Below are 12,245 nucleotides of genomic sequence, written 5' to 3'. Positions count from 1 at the left end.
ACTCCTCAATGTCGGCTATGACGCACCTTCTTCTCGGCAGTGGAGAAACACGTCCTGCTGTCTCAATGTCCCCTGTGCGTCTGCTTCCCCTCCGCCAACTTCACTTCCCTTGCCTCACTTCCACCGCTCACTTCCCCTAATTATGCGCTCATACGCGCGAACCCGGCCAGTGGCCTTCCCCTCACCCCCTTACACATTAACCCCTGCCTGCAATCTAGCCCCTATCATGGGGCCCAGCACTCAACTCGCTGCGCTGCCTCGCTATGGGCCATACTTACTGGATGTTGTTGTACAGAGGGTTTGCTTGAGGAATTGATGTATAGTAGGATTTGATTGTGGTCTGACAGATGGGATTGTGGGGTGACTATGAGAGCACGGATGCTTGCAGGGTCCATGTCACTGATGGCATAGTCCACCACACTACTACCTACATGGGAGTTTAGTGCATATCTCCCTGGAGAGTCCCCCTTGGCCTGGCTATTAAGGATATGAAGTCCTAGACCTTTGCAGAGGTTCAGCAGTTGTTTCCCATACTTATTGACTGTGCTATCGTACCTATTTCTATCTTTCTGTATGATTTCAGGGTACTGGGTCTCAGGTCCAAATATATGGAAATTACCATCTGAGGTGAGGTAGTCTTTTTCTGTTCCTGTACATTACGCCCCCTGGATCCAGTGATCGCACAGCTTCGGTCTCTCTATGGGGAGGATCGGGTTTGCACATGACGTCAATTGTGATCCACCCCTTAGTGAAGACCGGAGCTGTCCGGGGAGGCTGCGTCGATTGCTGGATCCAGGCTGGGTAATGTATAAATGGGGGAGCGGCGGTGATCAGAGGGTGCCGGAGACTTTTTCTAGCTAGCCTAGTGCTAGCTAGAGGATTTGTAGCCATTTAGCACATTCATATTAAAATCGAGCAAAAAGTAACAAAACCTTCTGAGCGGAGTAACGCTCAGGAGGTTAATATGGCTCTTTGCTCCGGAATTGAAAGACTCATAGTTAAAGAGTGCCCACCAAACTCTTGGGGAATCAGAGTGTGTAAGGGGCTGAAAGAGACCAAAAAGCCTCCTTACTGAAATGATATTCAGCAGTGATGTACTGGGGGAGACAGCTCAGAGCTCACTCCAACCTGAATAATCGCAAATACGTTCTGTTTTAATACGGCAAACTTTTGATTTTCATATCATCTTAGCTTAGCGTTTTGGTCTCTTTCAGCCCTTTACATGCTTCTGAGAGTTCTGGTTCACCACAAGCTTGATAGGCAATCTGTAACTCTTTGTTTTTTTATATGTTACATACTATGGTCTGGTGTTGCCCACTGGGTCATCAATGTGATTTTAATTTTTTTAAACCGGTAATGATTTATTTGATAGAGTGGGAAAAGTATGAAATTCATTAAAACATTGGGTGTAGCTGTGCCAGAAGTGAATCCTCATTAGTGACACAGACACCCATAACAACCTCATTTATGTTTTAATCCTACACCCACTAAATTGAATAAAAATACATTTTGGTCTGGTCTTCAGCTTGAATTTCAACTTGCACAAGTGCATTGTAAGCTATCTATTTAGGTGATAATAAATAGTGTTTTACAGGTAACATGTAAATAAACAGACTGCACATTTTGCATATTAGACCTAAAAATAACTTGTTTGATTAATACTACATTGTAACTGTGTTTTCTTACACAGACTCCACATTCCGCTACACTGGCAGCCCTGATAGCCTTCGCTCACGTGCTCCTATGATTACTCCAGACCTAGAGAGCGGTGTTAAAGTTTGGCACCTGGTGAAAAACCATGAACATGGAGATCAGAAGGAAGGAGACAGGGGAAGCAAGATGGTATCTGAAATTTATCTAACAAGGCTTCTGGCCACAAAGGTATACAAAGTGCAAAGCTATGTTAAAATATTGCACTCCATATTAACATTATTAACATCAGACTACTTGTTAGTCCAGATTGTTGTCTATTTTATCAGTTAACCACTTCCCCTCCCCTGGGACGAGTACCTACATCCCTGCAAAATCCCACAACATTGCGCAGGGATGTAGCTATTATCCGGTGTGCACTCCTGATCACTCCCACACTCGTTCTTGCCGCAGATCATTAGACGGGAGATTAATAAAGGGGAACACAGTTCCCATTTGTTGATCTAAGTACCCGAGTGAATGACCGCCGCCATCAATGAGATGGCACAGTCATTCACAAGAGACAATACTTACATGTCCACGCATTACTTCCTGTTTGCGTAGTTATACTACGCACAGGAAAGTTATGCGTGAGGACATCTTGTGGCCAAATAGTACAATTACATCTACAAACATGTTTTTGTATATATCCTGCCTAATAAAAGGCAAGTGTCTCTGCGTCCCATGTCCGTCCATCAGTGCTTTTTGTGCATTGTGCATGTGCAGGGACGCAGAGACACTGCCAAGAGCCGGAGGAGGACGGGGCCAGAAGGGGCAGGCGTGTGTGCATCGCACGCGACTGGTGCACGCGTGCGACGGGTGTGCAGCGGGTGCATTAGGGACAGACCTAGCCCGTTTTTAAACAGACTTAGGTCCACGAATATACAGTGGTGTGAAAAACTATTTGCCCCCTTCCTGATTTCTTATTCGTTTGCATGTTTGTCACACTTAAAGAGACACTGAAGCGAAAAAAAAATGATGATATTATGATTTGTATGTGTAGTACAGCTAAGAAATAAAACATTAAGATCAGATACATCAGTCTAATTGTTTCCAGTACAGGAAGAGTTAAGAAACTCCAGTTGTTATCTCTATGCAAACAAGCCATTAACTCTCCCACTAAGTCTTAGTGGTGGAGAGGGCTGTTATCTGACTTTTATTATCTCAACTGTAAGTGAACTGTTTACTAGAGGAGAGGTCATTACTTCACAGACTGCACTGAAAGACTCATTTTGAATGCTGAGTGCTGTGTAATCTGCACATATTAAAGAATGCTGCAATGTTAGAAAAAACACTATATACCTGAAAATAAAAGTATGAGAATATTTTCTTTGCTGCTAAGCTTCTAGTAATTATTCATAGTACACAACCAATTCACTATATCATTTTTTTTTTTCGCTTCAGTGTCTCTTTAAATGTTTCTGCTCATCAAAAACTGTTAACTATTAGTCAAAGATAACATAATTGAACACAAAATGCAGTGTTAAATTTGTATTATTAAGTGAGAAAAAAAACTCAAAACCTACATGGCCCTGTGTGAAAAAGAAATTGCCCCCTGATCCTAATAACTGGTTGGGCCACCCTTAGCAGCAATAACTGCAATCAAGCGTTTGCGATAACTTGCAACGAGTCTTTTAACCTCCTTGGCGGTAATCCCGAGCTGAGCTCGGGGTATGCCGCCGGAGGTCGCCGCTCAGGCCCTGCTGGGCCGATTTACATTCTGAAAAAAGCAGCACACGCAGCCGGCACTTTGCCAGCCGCGTGTGCTGCCCGATCGCCGCCGCTCCGCGGCGATCCGCCGCGTGCAGCGGCGAAAGAGGGTCCCCCCAGCCGCCCGAGCCCAGCGCAGCCGGAACAAACAGTTCCGGCCGGCGCTAGGGGCTGGATCGGGCGGCTCTGACGTCAGGACGTCGACTGACGTCCATGACGTCACTCCGCTCGTCGCCATGGCGACGAGGAAAGCGAAACAAGATAGGCCGCTCATTGCGGCCTATCTTGTTACTTTCGATTGCCGGAGGCGATCGAAAGTACGCTTCCGGAGCGCCCTCTAGTGGGCTTTCATGCAGCCAACTTTTAGTTGGCTGCATGAAATATTTTTTTTTTAATTCAAAAAAAACCACATTGCAGCCTCCCTGGCAAAATAATTAAACCGCCAGGGAGGTTAAAGCGCTCTGGAGGAATTTTGGCCCACTCATCTTTGCAGAATTGTTGTAATTCAGCTTTATTTGAGGGTTTTCTAGCATGAACCGCCTTTTTAAGGTCATGCCACAACATCTCAATAGGATCCAGGTCAGGACTTTGACTAGGCCACTCCAAAATCTTCTTTTTGTTTTTCTTCAGCCATTCAGAGGTGGATTTGCTGGTGTGTTTTGGGTCATTGTCCTGCTGCAGCACCCAAGATCACTTCAGCTTGAGTTGACGAGCAGATGGCCGGACATTCTCCTTCAGGATTTTTTGGTAGACAGTAGAATTCATGGTTCCATCTATCACAGCAAGCCTTCCAGATCCTGAAGCAGCAAAACAACCCCAGACCATCACACTACCACCACCATATTTTACTGTTGGTATGATGTTCTTTTGCTAAAATGCTGTGTTACTTCTACGCCAGATGTAACGGGACACGCACCTTCCAAAAAGTTCAACTTTTGTCTCGTCGGTCCACATGGTATTTTCCCAAAAGTCTTGGCAATCATTGAGATGTTTTTTAGCAAAATTGAGACGAGACTTAATGTTCATTTTGCTTAAAAGTGGTTTGCGCCTTGGATATCTGCCATGCAGACTGTTTTTGCCCAGTCTCTTTCTTATGGTGGAGTTGTGAACACTGACCTTAATTGAGGCAAGTGAGGCCTGCAGTTCTTTAGATGTTGTCCTGGGGTCTTTTGTGGCCTCTCCGATGAGTTTTCTCTGCGCTCTTGGGGTAATTTTGGTCGGCCGGCCACTCCTGGGAAGGTTCATCACTGTTCCATGTTTTTGCCATTTGTGGATAATGGCTCTCACTGTGATTCGCTGGAGTCCCAAAGCTTTAGGAATGGCTTTATAACATTTACCAGATTGATAGATCTCAATTACAGTATTTTTGTTCTCATTTGTTCCTGAATTTCTTTGGATCTTGGCATGATGTCTAGCTTTTGAGGTGCTTTTGGTCTACTTCTCTGTGTCAGATAGCTCCTATTTAAGTGATTTCTTGATTGAAACAGGTGTGGCAGTAATCAGGCCTGGGGGTGACTACAGAAATTGAACTCAGGTGTGATAAACCACAGTTAAGTTATTTTTTAACAAGGGGGGCAATTACTTTTTCACACAGGGCCATGTAGATTTGGAGGTTTTTTCCTTACTAAATAATAAAAACCATCATTTAAAACTGCATTTTGTGTTCAATTATGTTATCTTGGACTAATAGTTAACAGTTTTTGATGAGCAGAAACATTTAAGTGTGACAAACATGCAAAAGAATAAGAAATCAGGAAGGGGGCAAATAGTTTTTCACACCACTGTATATATATATATATATATATATATATATATATACAGGGTCGGACTGGGACACTGGGGGCCCACCAAAGAAATTTCAACCTGGGGCCCACACATCCCATGATTGTGGTGAAAAAAGGGCATGCACCAGAAGGTGGGCGTGGTCATGATGTATTATGGACAGGGCCAAATGTACATGATCTTAGCAGCATTGTAATTCAGAGACACTGCTGCCCAGCAAAACTTTGCATAGAGTCCCCTCCTTCAATATAAAGTAATGTCCTTCTTTACAGAGGTTGTGACTGCAGAGGTTGCGACCACATCGGGGCCCTTGGGCCAAAGGGCCCTCCCTCAACTACTGTATTACCTCTCTATTTGTCCTGTACTCATAATAATCACTTCTATAGATACTTTGAACAGTGGTAATCATTAACAAGCTATTTCCCATCCCCTTCTTGCACCTCTGACACTGTAGTTGCCATTGGCAGGTTTTGGTGCGTCATATCAATTGTTATGTATAGAGTGCTTGGGGGGCCCCATTGTAAAATTTGCATCGAGGCCTACAGCTCCTTAGCTACACCACTGCTCTCAGCATGAGTGATTACAGCACTGAGAAAAGAATTTTTGTGCTGCAGGCAGCAATTGGAGCTCTGTCAGACAAGGGGGGGGGGGGGGCACCAGAGACCTGGAGGGGGGGCCCACTGAGGGAAAAAACTGTACTACTGTGGCCCAGTCCGACCCTGTATATACAGTGGGTTGCAAAAGTATTCGGCCCCCTTGAAGTTTTCCACATTTTGTCACATTACTGCCACAAACATGCATCAATTTTATTGGAATTCCACATGAAAGACCAATGCAAAGTGGTGTACATGTGAGAAGTGGATCGAAAATCCTACATCATTCCAAACATTTTTTACAAATAAATAACTGCAAAGTGGGGTGTGCGTAATTATTCAGCCCCCTGAGTCAATACTTTGTAGAACCACCATTTGCTGCAATTACAGCTGCCAGTCTTTTAGGGCATGTCTCTACCAGCTTTGCACATCTAGAGACTGAAATCCTTGCCCATTCTTCTTTGCAAAACAGCTCCAGCTCAGTCAGATTAGATGGACAGCGTTTGTGAACAGCAGTTTTCAGATCTTGCCACAGATTCTCGATTGAATTTAGATCTGGACTTTGACTGGGCCATTATAACACGTAGATATGTTTTGTTTTAAACCATTCCATTGTTGCCATGGCTTTATGTTTAGGGTCATTGTCCTGCTGGAAGGTGAACCTCCGCCCCAGTCTCAAGTCTTTTGCAGACTCCAAGAGGTTTTCTTCCAAGTTTGCCCTGTATTTGGCTCCATCCATCTTCCCATCAACTCTGACCAGCTTCCCTGTCCCTGCTGAAGAGATGCTCCCCCCGAGCATGATGCTGCCACCACCATATTTGACGGTGGGGATGGTGTGTTCAGAGTGATGTGCAATGTTAGTTTTCTGCCACACATAGCGTTTTGCATTTTGGCCAAAAAGTTCCATTTTGGTCTCATCTGACCAGAGCACCTTCTTCCACATGGTTGCTGTGTCCCCCACATGGCTTGTGGCAAACTGCAAACGGGACTTCTTATGCTTTCTGTTAACAATGCCTTTCTTCTTGCCACTCTTCCATAAAGGCCAACTTTGTACAGTGCATGACTAATAGTTGTCCTATGGACAGAGTCTCCAACCTGTGCTGTAGATCTCTGCAGCTCGTCCAGAGTCACCATGGGCCTCTTGACTGCATTTCTGATCAGCGCTCTCCTTGTTCGGCCTGTGAGTTTAGGTGGATGGCCTTGTCTTGGTAGGTTTACAGTTGTGCCATACTCCTTCCATTTCTGAATGATCGCTTGAACAGTGCTCCTTGGGATGTTCAAAGCTTTGGAAATCTTTTTGTAGCCTAAGCCTGCTTTAAATTTCTAAATAACTTGATCCCTGACCTGTCTTGGACCTGTCTTGTGTGTTCTTTGGACTTCATGGTGTTGTTGCTCCCAATATTCTCTTAGACAACCTCTGAGGCCCTCACAAAGCAGCTGTATTTGTACTGACATTAGATTACACACAGGTGCACTCTATTTAGTCATTAGCACTCATCAGGCAATGTCTATAGGCAACTGACTGCACTCAGATCAGGGGGGCCGAATAATTATGCACACACCACTTTGCAGTTATTTATTTGTAAAAAAATGTTTGGAATCATGTATGATTTTCGTTCCACTTCTCATGTGTACACCGCTTTGTGTTGGTCTTTCATGTGAAATTCCAATAATATCGATTCATTTTTGTGGCAGTAATTTGACAAAATGTGGAAAACGTCAAGGGGGCCGAATACTTTTGCAACCCACTGAATATATATATATATATATATATATATATATATATATATATATATATATATATATATATATATATATATATATACCGTATATACTCGCAAGCAAGCAGAATTTTTGACCCCCCAAAAGTGGGCCAAAAGTTGGGGGGTCGGCTTGCTTGCGAGTCATGGGTGGGTGGATAGGTGCTGTCCCTCCCCGCTCCCCCCGCGGCCGCCGCCGCTGCTATTACCTTAGGCGGTGCCGCTTCCTCTATCCCCGTCCTCCGGTAACTCATTCACAGCAGCGCGCCCCCCGCTGCTGTGATGACGCAGGAAACCATAGAGAGCGGTTCCCATAGTAACGGCATCGCCGCTACAGGAAGCCGCTCTCTATGGTTTCCTCGTCATCACAGCAGCGAGAGGTGCGCTGCTGTGAATGAGTTACCGGAGGAGGACGGGGATAGAGGAAGCGGCGCCGCCTAAGGTAATAGCAGCGGCGGCCGCGGGGGAGCGGGGAGGGACAGCACCTACCCACCCACCTACCCACCCATACTGGGGCACTATGCTAGCTATATGGGGCACTATGCTAGCTATATTGGGGCACTATACAAGCTATACTGGGGCACTATACAAGCTATACTGGGGCACTATACAAGCTATACTGGGGCACTATACAAGCTATACTGGGGCACTTTACAAGCTATACTGGGGCACTATACAAGCTATAATGGGGCACTATACTAGCTATAATGGGGCACTATACTAGCTATAATGGGGCACTATACTAGCTATAATGGGGCACTATACTAGCTATAATGGGGCACTATACTAGCTATACTGAGCTCTTAGCACTTCACTAGCTAAACTGGGGCACTTCACTAGCTATACTGAGCACTATACTAGCTATACTGAGCACTATACTAGCTATACTGAGCACTATACTGGGCACTATACTGGTTATACTGGGCACTATACTGGCTATACTGAGCACTATACTAGCTATACTGAGCACTATACTAGCTATACTGAGCACTATACTAGCTATACTGAGCACTATACTAGCTATAATGAGCACTATACTAGCTATAATGAGCACTATACTAGCTATAATGAGCACTATACTAGCTATACTGAGCACTATACTAGCTATACTGAGCACTATACTAGCTATACTGGGGCATTTTACTAGCTATACTGAGCACTACCTACCTATACTGGGCACTATACTAGCTATACTGGGACATACTGGGGGGATCACGCGGCCAGCGTTTCCTACCCCCGGCTTACATGAGGGTCAATCATTTTTTCCTGTTTTTTGGGGTAAAAGTGGGGGGGTCGGCTTACATGCTGGTCGGCTTGCTTGCGAGTATATACGGTATACAGTAGCCAGCATAAATAAGATAAGTACTCCCCACTACATTTGTCAGAAAACCTTTAGTTTCCTTTCAGTATTAACATTTTCTATTAGACAATGTACTACAAAATACTCCCACAAATTTGGGCCATTAATTGCAAACAAGATTTGTTCATTTTCACACACAAAAAAGTTATTTTCCTAACAAATTCATTCAAGCCCATGTTGCAAAAAATTAGTACACCCCAATTATAGTCTTAGGAGAAAAGCCACACTTAAGACTACAAAATTATAAGCCACACTTAAGAGTACAAAATTCTAATTAACAGGCATTCAACCACAGGTGATACTAATGATTCATTTAAGAGGTGTCCAGCAGACAGGTGACTATAAAAGGGCAGCTGTCAGCAATGCTCCACATGGAAGAGAAATGTCAAAAAATCTGAGAAAGTGAGGGCTACAACAAGATCGGCAAAGCTTTACATATCAGTCAAAATACTGTAGCAAAAGTGATCCAAATATTTAAAGAGGAGCTGTTAGGTATAAGGTCTCAGAGAAAAAAAAACACATATATCAGTAGCTAAATATTGGCTGTACTTACATTACATATACATTTCACTGTTCACGTTTGGATTTCACAGAATTTTTATATAGTATTTGCACAGAATGATGCTCCTGACAGCTCATGGCAGGTTCCATGTTTGTCTGTCTCCTATGAAGCCAATTGTGTCCTCCCTGCTTCCTGATGATTCAAAGATCCTAATAGACAACACTAGTGTGCAGTGAATATTAATTAGCCATGTGGCTAGGAACAATAGCGGACTCATGCAGTATACTCTACCGGAACATATGCCGTGATTTTTCAGTGCTGTGAGCTGGGCTAAGTTACAAGCTGCTGTAACTTGAGCCTGTAACTTCTCACTAGCAGCCGAGAAGAGGACCCAAGGTGGGAAGAAGCAGCCCCAGAATGCTTTGCAGTATGGTATGCGGCCTCTCATACTTTTAAGAGCTTGGCAGTAACAGCCTTGCTGTTCAGCACACATCAAAAGTAAGAGAGATTTTTAACTTCAGTATTGCTTTTTTGGCTTCCTTCTAAAATGTTTAATACAGGAGAATAGAGGTTTAAATTAGCTTTTGCAGCCTGACAGTTACTCTTTAAGAAAGATGGAGACATCCAGGCTGTCCTTGGAAGTTAACATCTGGAGTATCTTCTGATGAGAAGGGATGAAGAAAATCGCCATGCAAGTTCGCTGCATTTAGCTAATGCAGTAGACAGCTAAACTGGAGTGACCATTTCCCGTAACACCATACGGTGCACACAGCAGAGGAATGACATGCATGGGTATCGTCCAGGAAGGAAGCCTCTCTTAAAGCCCAAGCACAAAAAACACGCCTAGAATTTGCTAGGGCACATGCTGAAAAATATGAAGACTACTGGGACTCTATACTCTGGAGTGATGAGACAAAGATCACTGTTTTTTAAACTAATGGTTTCAAAACTGTATGGCGTTGTAAAGGTGAGGATTTCAAAGAAAATGCATAGTGCCTACAGTGAAACATGATGGTGGCAGTGCCCTAATGTGGGGTTGCATGAAGGCTTCTGGTGTTGGGGAGCTGCATTTCATTGATGGTATCATGAACTCAACAATTTACTGCTCTATACTGAAGGAGAAGATGATGCCATCACTCCGTGCCTTAGTCGTCATGCACTTTTCCAACACAACAATGATCCAAAACACACATTTAAAGCTACTGTTGCATTTCTGAAGAAGAACAGGGGGAAGGTGATTGGATGGCCAAGTATGTCACCTGATCTGAACACAATTGAATACCTGTGGGGAATTCTGAACTGAAGTTAAGCATCACGCTCCATCCAGCATCCAGGCTCTAAAAGAGGTTACGTACTGTAAGGGACTGGAGACCCATGTTCATGGAAAGGTGAGGTGAGTATATATATATATATATATATATATGTATATATATATATATATATATATATATGGTAGTATCCAACAATGTTCTAAGAATTGTCCTAACTTTAGGCTGTCTCGTTCTAGACTTTTGTGGACTTTTGTGTGGGGCGGTGGCAGTCTGTCCCCTTTGTGGTGGCCATATTAGTGGAGGCATATAGAGATGGCCCGAACGGTTCGCCGGCAAACGGTTCCCGGCAAACTTCCGGGGTTCGCGATCGCGGAGAACCGCAAACTTTTCCGGAAGTTCGTTTCGCCCCATAGTGCTGGCTTACTGAACAGGCAGAGCCAAGATTCGAACCCTGGTCTCCTGTGTCAGAGGCAGAGCCCTTAACCATTACACCATCCAGCCACCATCCAGCCCAACTTAGACCCTCTACATTACAGTCAGCAGGCACATTGTAGCCAATCAGGCTACACTCCCTCCTGGAGCCACTCATTGCTGATTCCTATTGCTAAAATAGCACCCCACAACAGCTCTTTTAAGATCTATTTTTTTTTCTGTGTGTCCCACTGACACTTGTGTTGCATAGACAGCCTTGATAATCCATTCTGTGTGTGCCACTGCAAGGCCCAGCACATTCAGTGACTACCTGTGTGTGTGACAGGTGCACATTGTAATACCCATTACTACATATGCCTACCTACCTGTTGTTCACAGTGCACCCACCCACCCACCCACTTACCTACCTACGTGAGTTGAGTGCACGCAGTGTCACTGTGCCTGTCCGCTACCTGTCTGTGTGTGACAGGTGCACATTGTAATACCCATTACTGCATATACCTACCTACCTACCTGTTGTTCACAGTGCACCCACCTACCTACGTGAGTTGAGCGCACGCAATGTCACTGTGCCTGTCTGTGTGTGCGTGACAGGTGCACATTGTAAAACCCATTACTGCATATGGGTACACCTAGCTACCTGTTGTTCACAGTACACCCACCTACCTATGTGACAGACCAAATTTGATCAGCTGGACAGTCACTGTTCTGTCATTCAGCTACCTCAGCCCGGCGACCATATGGGCTGGAAAGCCACCATCACCTGCACTCTCGTCATGGTGTGCACCAGTCCAGTACGGCCGTCACTACACAAACGACTGTTTGCAGTCACTGCATACCTTTCACTGCATCTTTGACTGCACATTGTATTATACCTGGCAGTCAGTGCATACCTTTCACTTGAATGTATGGCAGACTTGCCCTCCATAACAGATTCTCGTTAAAGGCAAGTGGTGTCATCTTTGCTCTCCATAACAGATTCTTGTTAAAGGATTTAGAGTTGATTCGTCTCATATACAGCAGGGTCTCAAAAGTCTTGTTATTTTTGGTCACTACTTCGGGACGTGCATGCCATGCCTGCTGCCTTCCTTGGATGTGTGGTGGTAGCCGTTCCTGCTCCTTTGCCCACAGCGTGCCTGCTGCCCT

At 44.5% G+C, this 12,245-nt stretch overlaps 1 protein-coding gene across 11 annotated transcripts in view; it reads left to right on the top strand.

The window, feature by feature from the left end:
• PLXNA2 (plexin A2) overlaps nucleotides 1-12,245 on the top strand; it is a 3,799,727-nt gene that overhangs the window by 3,506,581 nt on the left and 280,901 nt on the right. For 10 of the 11 annotated variants that reach the window (XM_068269767.1, XM_068269773.1, XM_068269774.1 and 7 more), the window contains one exon: nucleotides 1,691-1,881. In XM_068269767.1, coding sequence (XP_068125868.1) covers nucleotides 1,691-1,881 — 191 coding nt within the window. Of the gene's footprint in view, nucleotides 1-1,690; nucleotides 1,882-12,245 lie in introns of those variants that run through there. The other variant, XM_068269779.1, reaches the window with a different exon arrangement.

This window comes from Hyperolius riggenbachi, chromosome 2 (genome assembly GCF_040937935.1).
Source record: "Hyperolius riggenbachi isolate aHypRig1 chromosome 2, aHypRig1.pri, whole genome shotgun sequence".
Classification (NCBI taxonomy): Eukaryota; Metazoa; Chordata; class Amphibia; order Anura; family Hyperoliidae; genus Hyperolius; species Hyperolius riggenbachi.
The sequence above is the reverse complement of the archived record's forward strand: the minus strand, read 5'-3'. Positions and strand labels throughout refer to the sequence as shown.